The following is a 21,436-nucleotide window of genomic DNA, read 5'->3' as shown; positions in this document are numbered from 1 at the left end:
ACGTTTCCAACGACTGACGTTTCAGCGTCCGTCCACAGACAACGCTAACGCTGCCAAAAACGCGCGCTTGGTTCTCTTCAAGCGCATTAAAAACAACTTTATTTTATAACTCAGCATATCACCTGTAACGTATCCTCGTAAAGTTCGGAATACGCTCTGACGCCGAGAAACACTTCCTGAAAGTTTTCTGCTTCCAGGTTGGTTGCTCAGTTTTGGTTTATAACGCCACCGATTCGTATTGCTTATTCAGCGCCGCAGTTATACCATATGAAGTAAGTTTGTATGCACGTATAAAAACACAGAACGTACGTAGACCCGAATCAATTTTACGGTTCGCTGAGTGCGCCGATGCGTTGTTGCCATGGAAGCGTACACAGAAATGGCGCCGCGCGCTGGACCTTCGAGGTGTTGTGTAACATGTGACACGCCTGCTCAAACCATCAACTAACTACCCTGCTTTATGATTATTGCTAGAATTTAACCTGTTTTTTTATTGCTTAATTAATTGTGATCATATCGCCCTGAGGAAACGGTTTTAAAAACGCGCGTCAAACTGAGAAAAAAAAAGTAAACATATATTACAATGTTACGTGAAAATGCATTTAATCGATTTAGAAGTGACATATCATCAGAGCAAATTCAGTTCAGAACTGTGAAACTGTGTAGTTTTCCACCACCCGTTGCATTTTATTATTTAGCCATTTTGGTGTCTTCTGATTAGGGCTGTACGATTTTACCAAAAATCTAAATTGCGATTTAATTTGGACTTTTCTCTGCATTAACCACAAGCAAACAAAAATGGCCTGTAGATAAAGCTGTTTGTAAACAAGGACTATTTAAAACAAGAAATTTAACTGTTTTTATTCATCTGAATATTATTATTCAAGAGAATAGCTTGTTGAGTTGGACATCAAACCTATTGCAACCAACAAACAAGTCTATATATTAATCAGTTTGATCGGTACTTAATGCTATGGTGAGATTCCTGAAAGTTTCTGTTAAAAACAGTATGATTACATTAACTCTAAAACAAGTAATAAAATTAGATTATCTCACTGCTGCAACTCTCTTCCCTTCCATGCGGAGGAAAACCCACTTTAAACATGTTACCGACACCTAAAGGACGCGTCTGATCCATTAATTGTTACATAGCCAAAAATTGCAGACCTCTGCGATTTGGAAATTGCGTTTTTTTTAAATTGCGATTATATTGCAAATGCGATTAATTATTCAGCCCTACTTCTGATCAGAGAACCTTCTTTCACATGTTTGTCGCATCCCTTACATGGTTTGTGGCAAACTGAAACTTCTAGCTTTTCTACTTATACTTTTCTTCTGGCTTTTCTATCAAAAAAGGTAATGGAATAATATGCAGCTGAGCCATATTCTTGCTATTTTCAAACTTCGGATTAACCAGTGCTCTAAAGATATTTATTTTTTTTATTGATTGTAGCTCCATAACTTTATTTATGAACTGTCTGGTGTGTTCCTTGGTTTTCATGAAGCTGTTTGTTTACTAATGTTCCCAAAGAGTAAATAATGCAAAAGTTGATCCTATTTGCTAATATGTCCTTTTCTGAAGGCAGTTGGTTGTATGGAGATTTATGAAAGAGTATCAGACTGAAAGGGGATAATACAGATGACACTTTAAAGTAATGTAGTTCGTTTCTGGTTATTTTGACCACTTAAGGCATTTTTACACTAGAGCTACATTCACAAACGCACACACCCTGATACAAAGATTGGTTGGAGAAAGCTGGAGTTAAACCCATAATTTCTGAGTGCAAGACGCCTACTCTTCACACTGAGCCACAGTCGCCGTTATAAATTTACATATGCACAAGCATGCATCACACTTTCACATTTTTAAGGTTGAAAACCATGTATCCTTTCCTCCCCATTCACATCTATGTGTTATTTTGTGTTTGTCTATCACATAAAATCCCACCAAAACGCATTGAGGTTTGAATGTCACTGAATGGGAAAATGTGTGAGGGGAAGGAATACTTTCTAAAACCCCAACAATTCAGTCTCTAACAATTTAACACTGATAAAATTCAAAGATTGTCTTGGTTAAAGGTTAGATCTGACACTTAACGCTGTGAGCTAATTATTTCTGCTCGCAGCTGTAATTACTTTTTTTTTTCATCCATTCTTATTGTCAGTCTTAATATATTTTTTACATTCCTTCTGTCTGCTTTCTTTGTTTTCGGTTCTTTTCCTAAGAGAGAAAAAGAAAGATGTCAAAACGTGACACTTTGGTGGAAGAAGGACTGCGATCAGAGCTGATGCTCAAGGCTCACCTCAAGGCTTTGAGAATGGCCCTTCAGCAGCAGCTGCAGGAGACAAGGAGGAGGCAGACAGAAGAGCTCGATGAAAGGATTCATCGGAACACTCTCCTGTCAACAGACACAAATTATAAGTATGAGGAAGAAAGGTTATTGCATGCGAATCTCACAGTTGGCTATTTTGTTTTATTAAATTAGTAATTTATCTCATTTAAATGTGCTGACTGTTTTTTCAGATTTGCAGAAAGGAGATCCACGCCTGCATCTGCTCTTATTTCATACGAAAAGGCCTCCCACTATCCCTCACAGAGGCCTAATGTGTTTTCTCATTCCTTGGTACCTTCATTAAACCCAAAGCACCGTTCTGTCAGCACTCAGCAGTGTGAAAAGTGTGCTCCGTCTAAAACAACACAGCAGAAGAAGGAAGAGGAGGCCGAGGCTGAGTGCAGGAAGAAGTTCAGCGCTGCCCCCGTCCCCAGCTGTGTAACTCAGCCCGTTTACCGGGAGATGATGGAGCTCAGAGAGAAGGAGAGGAAACGGGGCCATGAGCAGAGAAAGCTGTTGCTGCTCTCCAGTCAGAAACCTTTCAGCTTTGAGCAGAGAGACCAGAAAACAAGGGAGAAGATGTCAGCAAAATTAAACCAAGGCTCAGAGGATCCAAAAAACAGTTTTCGTGTTCAGAAAACCTCTCACATACACTTGAAGGGTTCAAAAGAGCAGAAAGGTGAGTTTTCTTTTTCACTGAAATCATATTGGTTTCAGATACAACAATAAGGAACAGATGCAAGTAGGTTATTAGGGCCAAACATTATTAATTTGCCTGTGCTTTTTAGCCACCCTATACGACACATTTTCCAATTTAATAGCTTACTATACAATAAATCTATGATTTTACATTCAATTACTTTTATTCATATGAATTGAATGCAATGAGTTAAATTGTATTCCATTGGGTGCATTTGAATAACTATTAAAGATTTGGACGAAGGATGATAAATATCTAAAACACTAGTTTTCCAAACAAAAAAATCCAATAAATAATCTTATTAAATATGAGGAGCCATGATAACATCATCTCTGGTATAATCTGGTGGGTGGAAACAAAGTATTCAACAAATCCAATTTATACAATAGTAAATCCATTTAGTTCTTTTTTCTTAGATAATTACTGCGTCTGAAAAATGCTTGCGAAGTAAAGTCGCACAATAATATTTACGTTTGCTGACTTGGCCCACGATTGTTTTAGCTTATATCCTACCTCTAATAAATTCATATTGTATTTCCTATTTGTGGGTCTGGTTGAAGGTAGAGGAAGGTTAAAAAAAAAGATCCAATTTAAAACCACAAAGTTTTCCTTAATATCGATCCTACAGTTAAACTTCCTGTTAATGAGAGGCAGCAAAAAGGGTGTTGTGTCCGGTAGCGCAACGGCACCCCTTCCCAACTTGTTGCTGTACGCTGTCGATCCAGTCTTTAAAACAGAGTTTGTACACTTGTTACAGTAAAAGGCAAATTTGGCTTTTATAAACATTTCCAGTCACTAAAATCACAGATAGTCATATTGGAGAAACTCAAAGAGCACCGACTAGGAGCTGTAGGATAATAAAAAATAAATAAATCATGAGATAATCATATCAGAAATGGGAAATGGGAAAATGGGAAAATTTGAATAACTAAAGCTTGTTCCTTTTAACCAGGCCAATAACGACCCTGACGACTCCTCGTTACAGAGGAGTGGACCAGTTTCGGTTCAATCTGCTGGCTTAATGACTTTAACGACCGCCCATTACTGAGGAGTGGTCCTGTTTCGGTTGTATTTGCATGTTATCTAAGCCATTACAAGGCCTTTGTTTTGGCAGTAGTATAAAGCTTGGTACTCCACATTACTCCAGACTTTTTGAATTGCGAAAGCTTCCTGGAGAGGAAGCGAAACGTCTTCAACTACGGAAAACAAGTCCAGTTGCTTTGTTTTTTACCCTTTTTTGGAATGACCATGACCTGGATGACTGAGAATCTTCACCAGCATAATAACTAAAGCTGTTGCAAGAAATCTACTGTAATCATCTAAGGCTGTTGGATCCATCCTTCAGGCTCAGCATTTTATGGGCATGCAATATGTGCATTCATAACACTTAGCCATAAAATAATGCATTTACAGACAGCTCTTCCAGTGTAAGTATTGCAACCACAGATATGACTATAATAGCGATATACTGTGCAGTCCTACCGCCCTCCATTACTCTTATTAGAAGTAAAAAGAAATGAAAACAACTATTGGCAAGCTATCAGCAGCACATCTGATAAGCAGCCAACTACAGGCTCTACTCGAGCATATATACAAGCAGATAACATTAGTTTGTTATACTTTTATTATTCTGAAATGGATAAAAGAGCAAAACTAAATAATGTTCCATGCAACAAAAGCATGTCTGCCACACAAGTTGATAACATAAATGTACTAATAAAGGTGGTATATCATTTTAGCAGCAATAGGAATAGTTATTGCTCCTCTGTTTTAATTATCAATCATATTTTCAAGATTAACCTACCATGAGAATTTCATGCCATTTCACTAATAACATATTCAATTTGTTTTTTTGTTTTTTTTTTACTGGTAATCACTTCACAGACTCTGATTGTGCTTTAAATTAAGAATAATTCAATATTTTGTGCAGCACCTTTTTATTAACATTGCACCGAGACATGCAGGTGATGGTGCTCTAATCTCTGCTCAGATCTGCAGGAACTTTGCAGAAACCTCCAGACACAAATAGCTTCAAAACAACACGCTCCGTCTCAGGCCGGCTGCCTGAAACTTCGCATCGCCGATCACACCAAGGAAAAAAAGCTGGGTTTCTTGGATGAGCAGCCGAGCTTCAAGCCAAAAATCATCCCTCAGGTCCCAGATTTTAAAAGGCTGCACAGGGCTTTGCAGAGGGAAGCGCTGGAGAAAAAGCAGAGTCGAGATGTGACAAGGTGTCAGCCCTTCGTCCTCAAGACATCAGCTCTACCTGCAAGGAAAAGTATGGAGAGCCCAGAAACCCCACAGGTAAGCCTCCTGAAAGAGGACGATCAATTTTCTGTGGATTCAAATTCATTTAAGAAATCAGAATCATTTATTTTTCATAACGGAAAACAATTGTCTGTGGAGTGCATTCTGTAGGCCTCTTTGAAATACAACATCTTAAATAGTTTTGACTTATTTATTTCATCCCAAAGATGTAGAAGATAACGCTCGTCTTGTAGAGTTTAGGTTTAAAACGAACCAGATAAGCAGCAGCCTTCTGGACCTCAAACACACCAGATGGTTTCATGTTATAGTTTTGCACCAGTCTTTTTTTTTTTTTTTTAAGTCTCTCGCACCTTCTCTGCTTGATGGATAGTTTGAAACATATCCACCCACTACGTTATCAAGCCTGTAACATGTTTGCAGAATAAGTTTGTAGCATTGTAGATTTATTTTCTTCTTACCTCACATTTTCTATATTATGGGGTGTTTTTTTTCTGCAAAGTTTGGATTTTTTTCTTTCTGTTACTGTTTTTGGAAGAAAACATAACATAACTATAGACTTATGGGATGTTTTTTTTTTTTTGTTGCCATTTTGTTACTTTATTCCAATTCCCTTAGACGTGTGGGTGTAACATAGAAATCTAAATAGGGAAATTAAGCCAATTGAGGTTAATAGGATTTTATTTTGCATAAGTGAATGTTTAACATAAGAGTAATAAATGGAAACAAAACATATAGCTGTGGTTCTGGGTCTTCGACATGAGAGTATTAAATTGTCATGGTTGTAAAAACTCCTTTTCCCTTTTATTTAGCAAGAGTCTCCCTTATGAATAAGACACTGTTATTGTTTAACTTTTAAATTACAAAACTTTTTTTTTTTGTTCGAAGTACACTTGAATAGTGTCTAGTGAGTTTGACATTGAGTGCAATTGAAGTCTTAAGGAGTTAGATTTTAACCGTACTTTACACAATTGGGCAAAATTGGACTAAGTGATGAAGATGTGCACAACATTTTTTTATTTGGGCTAATTTCTCTGGTGCAAGATTTTTCTTTTGGGCCGGTTTTTGCATGTTGCATCTGTGATTGAACTTTGTGGTCACTGACCGTTTCTGCCTGTCAGGCTTTTAGGTTGTTTAGATCTCAAACAAAAACGGTCCATCGCTTAAGTCAGCACTTGTCCAACAGCTTTGAGCATCTTCCTTCTTCTTGAGTTTAAGGAAAAGCAGTTTGGAGAATACATGCCTACACATTGCATTAGGTTTGTGTATAAAAAAAGATTAATTTTCTGAAATGACTTCATGATACTACATAGATATTAGATTTACTCAGAATGGAGTAAGTCTCAGATCACTGAAAACATTTTAATTTAACATATTTTTCATTTCTAAAATGTTTCTTTTACACATTGCTCTAAGGGACTAGGTGTTACATTTAAATATTAGAATAGATGTTTTCGAAAGAAAGAAAGAAAGAAAGAAAGAAAGAAAGAAAGAAAGAAAGAAAGAAAGAAAGAAAGAAAGAAAGATATAACTAGCATAGACAACAAAAGCAAAAACATGGTACCGGCCTCATACTGCGTGTTGACTGAGGCGATAGATTGCATTCTTAGTTTCCAACCAGCTGATCACAGATACTGGCTGTTTCCACTTACCAGTAAAGTTATTTGTTTACTTCTGCAGGTATCTAAAATTAATAATCTCAGTAGGAGCAAGTCACTTGGAGCCCTGACACTGATATCTAGAGACACTCTTCCCACCTATATCACAGATGCTGCACGGCAGCGCTGTGCAGCGATCAGGTGAGTTCAATGGCTAACCATACACAGGGTTCCTACACAGTTTTTACTTCATTATTCCTTATTTATCCAAACTCAAATTCTTATATTTCTTCAGGAGTTTTTATAACAATTTGGGCATTTGAGTATAACACATTACCTTTTAACCACTTAAATGTTAATAAAGTTCTATTACTATTATCTTTTATCAATATTCGAACCCCTGTTTTTTTCCTACTTGAATAAAATAAATCAGCTTTATTTCAAAATGTGACTCTTGGTCTTATAGAGACTTTTAAAGAAAGTACAGGTTTGCCCTACAGTAAATGGTGATTCTTTAAAGCAGAGCATTTGAAAAATGGTACCTTTATTATTACTTTTATCGAGGAATAAACAACTCCAGGAAATAACAGTTATAGCGCTTTGGTTGGCATTTTAACCAGACCCAGTTTTAGAACCATATGTCCTGTCAAACCAGATTTTAAGCTGGTCATGGTCTAAAAAAGTAGTGATTAATGAGAGCCTGGAAAACTAAAAAATTTTTCACACGCAGTGTTATTTTTTTCCATACTAATGCAGATCTGGTAATTAAAAAAACAAATTTAAGGCTTTTCCAGAGTTTTCACAACCATGTAGGAAATCTGTATGTACAATAACTCTATTATCTGGTTGCTAAACGCAGAAAAAATAATTATGACTCATTCATTTGTTATTGTCTATATAGAAAATCAATAGAGGTGAGGGAAAGTAAAAATCAAGAGAGTGCAGAGTGGTTAAAGAGCCACCAGATGAGATCCCAAGCGATGAAGAGGACTGTAGCTCTTCACGCAAAGCTGCTGGACCCCCACAGTAGCCTGAAAGACGTGTGTAAGGAAAATCTACAGCGCCATCGGTGAGTCCTGAAAATATCAACATCTGCATTATTCGTTGCAACAACCACACATGCTGGGAACTGTTGTTAAAACTCGAATCGTTTCTTACTTAAAGAGAAGCTGATCTGGAAAAAGTGAGAAATTACATGAGAGAATTACGAGACATGAAGGCCCGAGTTACTGAGAGACCGTACTTGTTTGAGCAGGTGAAACAGGTAGGTTACATGAAACTGACACATGACGACAAAATGCAAATGATGTGCCTGTTCTGTATTGTAACTTAGAACTTTTCTGGCAGAAGAACGCGAAGGCCCAAGCAGAGCAGACATACAGGAGAAAGCTGCAGAAAGTCGGGATTAAAGAGCAGTTTGTTGAAGAAACTGGAGAATCATTCAGATACGATTATGCTGATACCTCTACGAGTAGCCACGGCTCTGAAAAGGAAATTCAAAGCAGGTAAACAGAGTTTTCCCGCAAGCTTTGTTCCTCCACTGTTCAGTACAACTGCATCCGGTAAAAATATGAATAGCACTGCTGTCTGAGAGCCAAGGACTTCATGTGGTTTGGTCATATTACATTACATAATTCTCTGAGCTCTCCCTGCAGTCGGCAGAGAACAGAAACACACTGGAGCCAAGTAAAAGTTCGACATAATTACAATATAGGCATTTTCTAACCCAAAATGTCTGATTTAGGGAGGAAAATGTAGACGACGGAGAGAAAATTGAAGATGTGGAAGAGAAGAGCGTGAAGTCCAAAGCGGAAGAAATGCCATGATCAAAAAGGTTCAGGAAGAGCTGAGTTCTTGTGGTCTCTCCACTAGAAAACAACACTGTCTTTAAAAAATGATCCATATCACGGCGAACACCAGGGACCTGATTGTTTAAGATGTACAACTATAAATTATGAACACACAAATCATGTGGACTTTACCCTCCTCAAATATTTAGATCTGAATGAAAATAAAGTTTCATACATCCTTACCTGCCTTTGAGTATATAATGTGTTACAAAGCCGACTTTCTCAGACGTAAAACACATGTATTGTTTTGTTTCTTTAGATCTTTTTAGCTTTTCTTTTTGTTTTATGAATTGAGTCTTCACCGATTAACCCATGAAATGCATCTAAAAGTTATTTCCATTCACACATAAACTAAATACCTTTCTGGAAGATTCTGCAGCCGGCAGATTCATCGGGCTGACTCATCGGGCTCTCAGGATGGGGTAGAAAAAGAGCATCTTCCAAAGGCTCAGGGACAGATTTACTATCAAGGGTAATTTAGCATCTGGTCGCAAATCGTAAATAGCGCCTGTGGGAGTGTCTCGTCCAAAACTGAAGTGTTCTGCAAACAAAAACATCAGCATCCCAATTCAGTAGTGATTAAAGTCATCTAACAGCAGCAGTGAGAATTAACGCGAAGCCGCAGAAAAGCAGATTTATTTATAATCAGAAGCCACCGAATTGACCAAAGCAGCAGAATAGGCTTTTAATGATGTCTTTGAGCTGCTCTTTTTTAAAGGGGTATGTTTAGACAATAGGCAATATTCACTGACTTAGAGACATGAATTTGGTGCACAAATTTGTTCCTTATTGTGGATTTTGTCAAAACCATGCAGGTGGAAAATTATACATACAGCTTCACATATTTACCTGCAGCTCCTTAGGAAGCATTTTTATTTTTATTTTTTTTGCCGTCAGAAACCTTATTTGACCACTATTTGTCAGAATTGGTAAAACAAATTCAAACTAGTTGGGTTTCCTGCTACAAACTCTACATTTAAGCATAGTTGATTTAATTCCCAATAGGTCTGAGTTTCAGGGCCACTCCCAAAACTTTACTTATCCGTTCCAAATCGCTGTTTGGGATCTGTTACGCCCACTGACCTCTAGGGGCTCTGCTAAGACAGTTTCTAGGTCTGTCTCAATTCAGGGACTGCAACCTTCGAAGGACGGCTCCTTTGTCCACTGTGAAGAAGAGAAGACTTAGAAGAGACTGGCTTGTAACTTGGGACGGTCTCGCCTCCATCGGCTGTCCCCGCCCTGACATCGAGCATCTGAACTAACGGAAGGTTAATCCCGCCGTCTCCACTTTAAATAACTGTACACACTTTTTGTTTTCCCCTTTAGATATCCATTATGGCTCCCAATCTTTTGTTTAAAATGTTACCTTATGGTATTTTACTATACTCTAATTCATTAATCAGCCAAATGTTTCATTCTATGTTAATATAAAATCATACCGCTAAACAAAATTCACTGATGACACGCAACATTTGTGTAATTCATTAGTAAAATATGTTACCACTTAAACACTAACCATTTAACTTTCTGAGCAAAACTTGAATCAATTTATTTGTTTTTATAGTCTTACAGTCCCCTCTACAATTGCTGTTTCCGGTTAAAAAGTTCTCTTCAACTCCGCAATGAATCATGGGATAGGATTCTTCAAATTAAGGAAACGAAGGACACATTCGTCGGCTGCATTTGAAGGAGTCTTTGAAAGATACGTGAACTGGGACAGTCTTCGTCGGCGTGTAACCGGCCTACAAATACGTCCTTTGAAAGACGCAGCTCCTGAATTGAGACAAACCCTCTTTCTCTTATTTTCCTCTCTGTCTTCAGGCCTGCTGTCACACCTTGATACACAGCTGAAGTCCCTTCCTCCTCGTCGGTGGAATGCATAAACGCTTCAGTCATCCCACATCTCTTCCTCTTGGGCATATGTGATTTGGTTGACTGTGAGGCCTGGTCCTGTGTAGTGGTTGTCTGGGAGCGGTCCTGTGGCTGGATCTTCTTGTTTTGTTTAGGATATCTTGCTTCAGATGGGATATTCTGTAGGGGTACTATGCTATTTTCTTACAATTAGTTTTCTCCTGTTTTGTGGCCAGCCAGGGAGCTTGGGTATTATTCTTGTTTTTTTTGTTAGACCAGAACGGTTTTCCCGTCAGTCAGAAGGGGGTAATTTTGTATCTTGTTTTGGCCTCAGAGACCCCAAAGTTTATTGCTTCCATGCTGTGTGTTTTTTAAGTCATGCGTGAAACCCTAAACATGTTAAAATAAACCACTTGTACACTAAGCTGGGTTTTTGTTCAGTAGTTTTATTCTTTACATTTTGTGTTACACACTGTGCCTCCTAGACCTCTATTCCAATGGTAACAGGATAATTGACCTGCTGCAACACCTAGCTGTTGAACTAGGTTTAATAATTTGGAGGGATTTCATTATTACACCCACTATTTGAGACGCAACCTGTACAATTGGCAGAGAACCGTACCCCACAGCAAGATGGTTCCACTACCATGCTTGTCAGTTGTTACAGTTGGCCAAATAGCTAATTTTTGTTTCCTCTTACAATAACAGCAATCATTAAACTTATCCATGTGATCCACTGCAAGTCTCATGGGACCTTAAAGGTGTTGATTTCAGAGGGGCTTCTTTCTTGATCAACACCCTTTCAGTTTGTGTTGAAATTAAAAACTTACACTGATGTTCAACCATCCAGCAGTGACCAATAGGATGGAGCGTTGGTTGTACTTAACCCTAAGTAACACATTTCACATATTACACATATTAGATGGGAGTAGTTTGGGTCAGATCGTTGAAACTTTGTTCCACCAGCACAAACAACCCCCCCCCCCCAAAAAAAAAACAAAAACAAAAAAAAAACAAACTAGTCTAGCCTAAGTGCTTTATATTGAGCATAATTACATTGTCCATCTGATTCCGCAAGCTTCAAAGGCTCAGATGATTGGTTCGTTTTATTCTGGTATAAAAAAGCTTTTAATACAAAGAGGTCAAGTTTAATTCAGAGAATTCAACAGCTTTTAGCATTATTGTACATGGAAAAACCCAAACCGCTCTCTCTAAACACGTGGAATGTAAAAGTCTGAAGCCTTTAATTTAGAGTATGATGGACATGATGTTACAAGAATAAATGTGCGAGAATTTGTGTTAGAGAATTAACAAACTTCCAACAGCAGATTTGAGAAAGGATTATACTTAACGGCGCCTTGTGAGACATGACTCTTTATATGTTTTTTTTTTATTGTTTCGGTCCCATAAAAACAACAGTCGTCTGAGATTGGCTCTTCTTCAATGCATGGTTCAAAGTTCTCAGTTATTTCTAGAGCCACGCTGCAGCTAAATCAACAGTCCTTGCAGTGAATGTGCCTTCACACAGACCAGAGCTGCCGTCTTCTCCAAGCCTGCAAATCCACATCAAATGTTCTGGTGCACTGGCCTCCGCTCTACTGTTGTGCTTTGACAGCTGGCTGCCAGGAATCTCAGAGATCATTTTTACTTACAAACCACGCGGGGATGTCTGGATATGTTTGAAAACACAATCAAAGGGTCGTCAGAGAGATCAGGATATACCATAATAGACACTTTTTTTGGGCTTGCTGTTCTGGCTCTCACATGATGCAATGCTAAGAGAGTAATGTGTTGAGCATCTCTGTACAAAAATGGCATACAAAAGATTGTGACATAATACATTTTTCAAATAAAAAGGACTAAATGTATTTTCTGTATATATTTACATAATTTAATTGTCTGTTTTGAAACAAAACCTTTATCAATCATGTGCTACATAACTAAATGTCAGCTCCATATATATTACCAGGGGTTAGTCTTTAGGCTAGAACAAAAGGATGAAAGAAGATTTTGAGTAAAGCCTGGAAAGGGATTTTACAAAAATTTGCCCATTCAATTCAATTCAATTTTATTTTTATAGCGCCAATTCACAACACATGTCGTCTCAAGGCACTTTACAAAGTAAATTTTAAACAAAACCTCCAGACAGATCAAAAAGTTTCCTATCTAGGGAAACCCAGCATATTGCGTCAAGTCTTGACAAGCAGCATTCACTCCTCCTGAAAAGTGCAGAGCCACAGTGGACAGTCATTTTTATTATCGATGGCTTTACAGCAATCCCTCATACTGAGCATGCATGAAGCGACAGTGGAGAGGAAACCAGAACCAGGCTTAGTGTGAACAGTCATGTTCCTCGACCCACTGGGGGTTAGAGAACACAAAGCAGAGATACAAAAAGCACTGAAGCACACATTGATCCAGGAATCCTTTCTAGTTTAGATGGCAATAGCGGATGATCTGCCTGGATGAGGTCACAGCTAACAGAACGCCAGAGAGAGAACAAAAAAGAGAGAGAACAAAAAGTTAAAAGCTGAAATGACGACAGGCGATGCAAATCGGAGAACAGTAGGAGAAATCAGTAGAGTGAGAAAAATAGGCCCTGATGTCCTCCAGTAACCTAAGCCTATAGCAGCATAACTATAGAGGTAGCTCAGAGTAACCTAAGCCACTCTAACTATAAGCTTTGTCAAAAAGGAAAGTTTTAAGATTAGTCTTTAGAGTAGACGGGGTGTCTGCCTCACGGACCAAAACTGGGAGTTGGTTCCACAGGAGAGGAGCCTGATAGCTAAAGGATCTGCCTCCCATTCTACTTTTAGAGACTCTAGGAACCACCAGTAGACCTGTAGTCTGAGAGCGAAGTGCTCTGTTAGGAACATACGGGGTAATCAGAGCTCTGATATATGATTGAGCTTCATTATTAAGGGCTTTATATGTGAAAAGAAGAATTTTAAATTCTATTCTTGATTTAACAGGAAGCCAATGAAGGGGTTTTACACATTCCTTGTGTAAAACGCCTTTACCAGAGTAGCACCAAGGAGTTTTGGTGCTTGAAGTGGCTTTAGCTTAATCTGAGCAAAAGTAGTGGCATATATGAACAATCTAGCAGAGAAATGTTAAAATAAAGCCCCCAAAAATTGTTGTGCTCCACTCTACAGCTGAACTTTTTCTTTACCACACAGACATTTTTGAGACACTCTGAGATTTCTTTGAAATATAAAGTGCATTATAAATAAAATGGATTATTATTATTATTATTATTACCATAGAAACATTAAAAAGACAGATTAAAGCTTACAAATGCACAAAACCTTGATCTCACTCCCAAAATAGAGCTGAAAAGATGTGGGTAAGCAAAGCAGACAACAAACCTGACTCAGTTACAGCATTTCTGTCAGGAGAAATTGGCGAAACTTCCTGCACGCTATTGTGAGAAGCTTGTTGAAGGATACTGAACGTTTGACCCAAGTCATGCAGTTTTATAATCCAAATCTTGCGAATTCTAAGGAAATGCATACAAACCTCTGAAATTGATAAAAGGGAAAAAAAATTACCTGTCTTTCCCTCTACCAGTTTATCGCTTCTATGCAGACTATAAAAACATTTAGACAGACCAAATGTAGCGAAAAGTCAGTTTAGTGAAACTGCATTTACTGCTGATGCTTAAATGCATTCTCGATTTCCTACACTGTAGAGCAGCAGGTTTGTTTTCACTGACGGCTCAGTCAGGGTCAAACAACACACAAGGATCATCACATATAAATCATAGCGATTTTAAATAATCACAGCGCCCCTTCTTTGACATCCCAAGTATCACATGATGAAGCTTCAAGGGCTCCATCCTGTCGGGTTGTCATGGGAACCCCGCATCCTTCCTCACTCTGCCTTGTGTTCCCTCGGGGGATAGCTAAGCTGTGCACCTCCAATTCCCCAAATGTGTAGCCAAAAAAAAAAGAAAAAAAAAAAAAAAGAGGCCTATCCCTCCTTAACTTGTGAGATAATACCTGAGTAGGAATCCGCGTCAGTCAAACGTGCGCTGGAGAGGAAGGAGAGACATTTATTTGAGCAAACCGAAGCCTTTAAACGTGTGTTTGGAGGCTGAGAGAGGAAACAAACACATTTCATTTGGATTAATGAGAGGCTGCCACGCTTGGCCGCAGAGTGTTAGGATTGCGCCGTTTGAGGAGTGGTTCTGCGTTGTGGACGAACAATATAATTTCACCAAGGTGGTGCGTTCAGGTCGTTTATTATCGCAGCCGTTTAAATTCCCACGTATTTCATTTCGCGAACGCACGGGTGGCAAATGTAGGCAGCTGTGGCTACATCTCAGAATAGAAGATGAAGGCCTCAAATAGATTTCAGTGTCTTTAAACCAGCAATTGTCCCGAAAAAAAAAAAGGCTTACACTGTATTTTTCTGGTTATTTTGCTTTGCTTCATAATGTCTTGTTTAATGTATTCTCTTGATTATAATGTAAAAAAATCCAGCAGGGGAAGTTCTCGTGCATGCAGGTTCTCCGTGTACTTTAGACCTCAGTTCACCTGCAGGAGGAGCTGTGGTTTGCTGCAGCCTCTCTGGAGCTGAAGAGAGAGATCCCTCTTTTTTTTCTCCTTCAGTGGCATGAATAACATCCCCAGAGCTGGAGAGAGAGCATATCAGGAGGCAAACGGCGAGGGGAGAGAGATAGCAGGCGGCGTGACAGATAAGAGTGTGGCAGAACTTGCCTTCCTGACTGCACTGTGGGCCGGGGAAAGAGAGAACAAGTGGACCCGAGTGTCAGACTGCAGCCTGCACCACAATCACTCACTCACAGTCACAGAAGCAGTCATCCCCCAGAACCCGGCTGCACCAGAACTTCAGAGAGACGACTGACCTCAAAAAGGTACAGTATGGTCGTTCCTCCTGCCGAGGTTTCCTCACGTCCAACACGATCAGGGCGGGATACAAGAAGTTTTTATGTTTTGGTTTTGTTGATCCCTTAAAAGATGATGTCTTTTTTTTGTTTTGTTGGAAGAGTTTTATGCTCGCCCACCAGAGAAGAGTGTATCTTGTGCTTGCAGGGATGATGGGAGAGCTGTCAGTGAAAGACAAGGAGCTGATACGAGGCAGCTGGGAGAGCCTGGGCAAGAACAAAGTTCCTCATGGTGTCATCATGTTCTCAAGGTAATGTCCTGCAACATCAGCGTCTGAGCATTGTTACAGTGATTGCAGCTCAGATGAGGATAAGCTGTGGTTTCCGAGAGAGAATCCTTTAAATGTTCTGTGTCTGAATAGCCGTGCAACCAGAACATGTAAGTCAGGTACAGGGAAAGAGTGAGAGAAGATTTGCTCCTCTCTTTCCCCGTGCAGACAGGGACCAGAGGCTTGACTTGTTGCTTGGCGACAGGCAGCAATAATCCACAGTTTACTTTGAGACAGCTGCAGCTAAATCAGACGCTAACACGAGGGATCTCGCTTTCTGTCCGCGTACATTTCTGAACCGATGCCACGTGAGTGCACCTACAGAAAGAACGATGATGTGGTGTTTGTCTGTGGTAGATTGTTTGAGCTGGACCCTGCGCTGCTCAGCCTTTTCCACTACAGCACAAAATGTGATTCCAAACAAGACTGTCTCTCCAGCCCCGAGTTCCTGGACCATGTCACCAAGGTGAGCCCGCTCCCGCATAATCCACACAAGTGCAGACACATTTCAGACTACTGTGCAGTTCTGAATGCTGCCTTTCATGCTCCCCCCCCCCCCCCCCAAGGTGATGCTTGTGATTGATGCAGCGGTGAGCCACCTGGATGATCTCCACTCCCTGGAGGAGTTTCTGCTTAATCTTGGGAGGAAGCATCAGGCGGTGGGAGTCAGCACGCAGTCGTTTACCGTAAGGACGTCAAATATCTGTGCAGATCACAAAAAAGCTGTGCCCTGATTTTAGTCAGATCTGTGCATGTTTCGATAAGTGTGTTTTCTACTTAGAAACTATTGATGAAAAAACCTTACCAAAAAATCCAAACAAGTGGTTATTTGATTTAAAAAAATTACTTTTTATTTATTATCCAAGAACCGTCTTACACGATTGCATTCAAACGTCCATCCTTGTCCCATTTTACTATTTACATCTTTTTAACACCTTATCTACACATTCCTCTGTTCAAACGTTACATTTATAATGTATAAGAAAGAAAGAAATTAGATTTTTGTTTTAAAATAAAAATTTATAAAGTGAAATACAAGATTTCTTTTTTTATAAGAATACACGAGGAAACATTTGAACGTGGTTGGAGTTATTTTTCACGTTGAAGATAATAAATTGGCCTGAGGTCTCATGTTCTGACCTCCTTCATTCCTCAACTGGCACTGGCGCCACGCGTATATATGCCTCACCACATAATACCACACATACAGACGTCAGGTAGGCGAGTGAGTTTGTTTCCACGTCAAATTTACATGCAGTAAAAAGTTACATTTTTTTATACTTGTACAAACTTATTGAAATTTTTGGTATGCTAATAATGTTAGTCAATACATCCTTGTTCATCTATATTTGTTTGTTGGTGCAGCAAATACACGGGGCAACACCTTTGAGTACAGTCACAGAACTAGGTGTCTGTTTTAAGATGTGTTAAGAACGGTCCAGTTGTTTCACTTATATTATGCTTTTGAAATTATTTTCAACTGGAAAAGAAAACCAAACCAGGTTCAAGTGTATTCTCATCTGTTTTGATCTCAGAACTAAAAATCAGCTTGTATTTGATTTTCTGACAGCCTCACCATTGGGGCTGGGGGGGCGGGGTCAGGGTAGACCCCAGGATAAACACCAGGGTAGACACCAGATAAACTGGAGGCACTGTTTATCTTGTGGCCTGGAAAGACCTCGGATTCCCCAGAACGAGCTGGAGAGCGATGTTAGGGTTTTCCACTGGGACCTGTCAGATAAACAGTTGTTTTTGGTTTCTGGTGAGTGCATCAAATTATCAAACACATATTTAATGTTTGTATTACTGTGGAAAAGTTATGTTTTTTTTATTTTCTAAGGTGTTTCATTTAATATAATGAGCCCAATGTTGAAAACATTCTGCTATATTTTGGTAGGACAAGTTGAGGTGTCAAGGTTTCAGGACAGTCTTTGTGATTTATTTTTGAAAACCGATTCATCCATTTTTGATCTCAAAAATGTAAAACACCTTTAGTTCAGTGTATTTTTTTTAAAGCAAAAATCAAATAACCACTTGCTTTTTGTTTTTCATTATTTCATTATTTCTGATGAGGGAAAAACTACAGTGTTGTGTAAAAATATGTGCCCCCTCACTGATTTCTTTCATTTATGCTTTTTTGTGACACATCAAACCTAAATATCAGACAAAGATAACCTTAGTAAATGTAAATTCCAGTTTTTGAATAACAATCTCATTTATCAATGGTAAATATCTAAACTGAAAGCAAATGACCATCCTTGGCTGCTGTGCAGACAACAAGTTCGGTACGTCACAGGGAAGACATTTTTCACAAGTAGAATAATTCAGCCACATTGGAGGGTTTTAAAAATGAAATGGTCTGTTCTCTGTTAAACCAAAGCATTTCAATCAGATTCAAGTCCGGAGTTTGACAGCGCCACTTCCAGTTATGTTAATTTAGTGTTTTTTGAGGCGTTCTGAGACAGTCTCAATGGTGTGCTGATCATTGTCCTAATTAATAATTCACAAAAGTAAGAGCTCAAACACTGAGAGCTAGACATTCCCCTTCAGGATTTATTGTTTCAGAGCAGAATTTATGATTCTATCCTGGACCTGAAGCAGCCAAGGACTATCACACTACCACCACCATGTTTGACTCTTGGTAGGATGTTTTTTTTTTTCTAAAGTACTTAGTTTTACGCCATGTGTAATGGGATGAATGCTTTCCAAAAAGTTCCACTTTGGTCTTAATATCTCCACAGAATATTTTACCTGAAGGTCTTGGGGATCATCGGGATATTTTTTAGCAAACATGAGAAGGACCTTTGTATGTTTTTGTGATCAGCAGGGGTTCAGATGTTGTTCTAAGTAGCTTTGTGATCTCTTGGATAAGTTGTCAGTGGGATCTTGAGAGTAATTTTAGTAGGCTGTCCACTCCTAGGAAGGTTCACCACTGTTCCATGTGCTCCCCATTTTCCCCTAATGGCTGTCACTAGGGATGACTGATATGGAAATTTGCGGCAATATCGATATCTGATGTTAATATTGCTGTTATGAACGATAATGTTTTTTTAACCAATATTATTTACTTAATCACACTGCTGACATTGTTGCTCTGCTTCACTTAAGCACCCCACAATGCCGCGCTGCATCAATGTCACATGCCCAAACAAAAACCACATGACCGACCCCCTTCCCTCCTTCCCATCCATAAACACATACAGAAATGGCAACAAGATGGAAATTAATACTGATATCGGCCTGGTTTTACTCATGGGACCGATATGTTAAAAAATGACAAACATTCGCCAATACTGAGGTTGATGTCGATATATCCAGCATCCCTATTTCTCACTGGGGTTTAACTGAAGCCCGCCAGCTTAATATTATTATTTTAGATTGAAGCATAATGTTGTGTCTTTTGGGACCTTTGGGCCTACTTCATGTTGTCTTGCAGGATCTATTTAAAGCTATAGTTGGTAATCCTGTTCAGAAACACTTTTTGTTATACTGAGTAAAATGGTCCTTCCGTCCTGACAGTAGTCAATACATGTATTCAGAAAAAGGTGATTGATATATTTGATCTCTGTACAAGCTGCAGGCCCGTAAAATCTCTGACCAATCCTGTCATTCTGTCTGAATGGAAAGAACCAATCAGATGCCTTCAAGTTCTGGGGGTATCACCTTATCTATTGGTTGTCCCACATGCCAATCATTCTGATGCGCTCACTTAACGCCCGCGTGTCCGTGCTCTTTCCTTGTTAGTTTCCGCTTGCTGAAACTAACACACGCACACTAGTACGCAACCGGATACATACTAGTGTTTATGTATCCGGTTAGCTTAGCGGTTAGCCGTTCATTGTTGCTCTCACCGTATACTTTGAACATGGGTGAGAGTCACAAGAAGCAAACCGCATTCATGTTTATGAGAAGAAGAGGAAGACTTCACTAGAAAGAAATAAGATCAGAGTGGATTTAGGAGATTTTTTTCACGCGATCCCCCTGAGGAGCGGAAGATTAGTTATTCAAAAAGGGGACATGGGCATTTCTTCCTTACATTTACGGCCTTTAAGTATTTTCTTAGAAGGTAGATCTGACATTACTCAAGCCTGGCATTGCTAGTGAAAGTGCGACAAAGAAAAATCTGGTTATTCCTGGGTAATTCAATAATTAAAGGTAGAGTGGACGTGTAAATATGCATGTGCGGGTGTGTGTGACCTCTGTGGACCTCGCGCACAGCTCTGTTTGTGGTTTGTCCACAATGCTCGAAGACACTAACTTAGCGAAATAAGATATTTACATTACACTATGTCAGATTGGCCACCAGTAAGTGCCAATAAATGGCTCAAACCGAAGCTCACTAGATACATAAACACTAGAAGTATGCATGCGCAGCAAGAGGGAACTAGCAAGGAACGAGTATGCATACTGGCGTTAAGCCATCACGAAGATGGGCATGTGGGACAACCAATAGATAAGATGGACCCCCCCTGGAACTCAATGCTGAAAGAAGATTGTCCTCTATACCTTTAAAAAAGGGGAAAATTATAGATTCACACAGGGCATAGTTGGTTTAGATACACTTTTTCCTTTTATGAAAAAAAATAATCAATTTAAAAACTGTGTTAGTTTAATTAACTGAAGATTTAATTTTGACATTTAAGTCTTTCTTTTCACTTTTGCAGGAGGTAGGAGAGTCTCTTCTCTACATGCTGCAGTGCAGTCTGGGCCAGGCGTACACCGCGCCGCTGCGCCAAGCCTGGCTCAACATGTACAGCATCGTGGTAGCGGTAATGAGCCGAGGGTGGGCCAAGAACGGCGAGGACAAGGCCGACTGAGGCGCACAGCGGGAGCTGCTGAGCAGTTGCTGTCAAATCATCAACATGGTTGCCATGGAACAGAGTTGTGTAACTGTACAGCATTTTGTCCTTGGCTGCTGTACATGTGCTCTGTGAGCTGGTTTGTATAACACGGCGAATGTATGGTGTAGTTACACTGTAAAATTAGACCGAGCGATCGCAGAGTTTATTTTCTTTGCTGTGGATGTTTAGCTTCCAGTCGACGCTGCTGTACAGCTGTGAGAGTCTGAGTCAGACGGCGTGGGTCCTCTAAGTCTGGACCTGTAAGCATTGAAGATCACTGTTAAGTCTTTATGTACATAATGGCTTTCATATATTTACTAAATAACAGTGACTATAGTGTTCTATATGTTGTATCTAAAAGAGTTGCACACTCGTGAAATTATATATATATATATATATATATATATATATATATATATAAAATTATATATAATTATATCTAGACATCACTCACTACTCAAACTGTGACTGTTACTGTGGCCAGCAAAGGCAGCTCTGTATCCCTCTGGAACACAGTGATACTTTAAAAAGCGATTTTACAGCAGAAAATCTGACCACTTTACTCACAGCTCTGTTGCTGTGTCTGTCTGCGGCTTTAAAAAAAAAAAAAAAAAAAAAATCCATCTGAGTTTTTAGCAGCTAAAGCGAATCAAGTTTACTAAACGTTTATCAGTGGCTACGGACAAGAACTGTTAACTTTTCTTAAAGCTTTCTTCAGTAATCGATGACTGTTAGGGTGTCGGTGCACACCTTGCTCAACGTAGTTTGTGATGCTCTCCTCAGATAGAGGCTTTGAGTGTTTCAGTAGGCGTCTAATGAC

General features: G+C 39.3%; 2 protein-coding genes across 5 annotated transcripts; both read left to right on the top strand.

The window, feature by feature from the left end:
• The first annotated feature begins 19 nt into the window (after positions 1 to 19).
• Positions 20 to 11,021, top strand: fam161b (FAM161 centrosomal protein B). Of its 4 annotated transcripts, none has more exons than XM_021310486.2 (10): positions 20 to 197; positions 2,227 to 2,422; positions 2,525 to 3,012; positions 5,024 to 5,337; positions 6,979 to 7,097; positions 7,798 to 7,965; positions 8,061 to 8,160; positions 8,244 to 8,401; positions 8,641 to 8,730; positions 10,568 to 11,021. In XM_021310486.2, the coding sequence occupies exons 2-9, from the start codon at positions 2,241 to 2,243 to the stop codon at positions 8,720 to 8,722; spliced, it is 1,611 nt and encodes a 536-aa protein (XP_021166161.2). In that variant the 5' UTR covers positions 20 to 197; positions 2,227 to 2,240; the 3' UTR covers positions 8,723 to 8,730; positions 10,568 to 11,021. The 4 variants fall into 4 exon arrangements, with proteins under 4 accessions (XP_021166161.2, XP_036006282.1, XP_036006283.1 ...); XM_036150389.1 differs by lacking the exon at positions 10,568 to 11,021 and having other exon boundaries at positions 2,525 to 2,704; positions 2,738 to 3,012; positions 8,641 to 9,631; XM_036150390.1 differs by lacking the exon at positions 8,641 to 8,730.
• A 4,186-nt stretch (positions 11,022 to 15,207) lies between these two features.
• On the top strand, positions 15,208 to 21,233 carry ngb (neuroglobin). The gene is made up of 5 exons (XM_021310510.2): positions 15,208 to 15,476; positions 15,655 to 15,757; positions 16,133 to 16,241; positions 16,342 to 16,461; positions 20,440 to 21,233. Exons 2-5 carry the CDS (start codon positions 15,657 to 15,659, stop codon positions 20,590 to 20,592), a joined length of 483 nt encoding a protein of 160 aa, XP_021166185.1. The 5' UTR covers positions 15,208 to 15,476; positions 15,655 to 15,656; the 3' UTR covers positions 20,593 to 21,233.
• The last annotated feature ends 203 nt before the right edge of the window (positions 21,234 to 21,436 follow it).

Source organism: Fundulus heteroclitus, chromosome 19 (assembly GCF_011125445.2).
Source record: "Fundulus heteroclitus isolate FHET01 chromosome 19, MU-UCD_Fhet_4.1, whole genome shotgun sequence".
Classification (NCBI taxonomy): Eukaryota; Metazoa; Chordata; class Actinopteri; order Cyprinodontiformes; family Fundulidae; genus Fundulus; species Fundulus heteroclitus.
Note: the sequence above shows the minus strand (reverse complement) of the source record. Positions and strands in the feature narration are given on the sequence as shown.

Coding starts and splice junctions, on each gene's coding strand:
- fam161b (XM_021310486.2), top strand. CDS start 2,241: ATGTCAAAACGTGACACTTTGGTGGAAGAAGGACTGCGATCAGAGCTG. Junction 8,161..8,243: donor TGTTTGAGCAGGTGAAACAG/GTAGGTTACATG, acceptor CTTTTCTGGCAG/AAGAACGCGAAGGCCCAAGC. Junction 8,402..8,640: donor GAAAAGGAAATTCAAAGCAG/GTAAACAGAGTT, acceptor TGTCTGATTTAG/GGAGGAAAATGTAGACGACG.
- ngb (XM_021310510.2), top strand. CDS start 15,657: ATGATGGGAGAGCTGTCAGTGAAAGACAAGGAGCTGATACGAGGCAGC. Junction 15,758..16,132: donor GGTGTCATCATGTTCTCAAG/GTAATGTCCTGC, acceptor TGTCTGTGGTAG/ATTGTTTGAGCTGGACCCTG. Junction 16,242..16,341: donor TCCTGGACCATGTCACCAAG/GTGAGCCCGCTC, acceptor CCCCCCCCCAAG/GTGATGCTTGTGATTGATGC.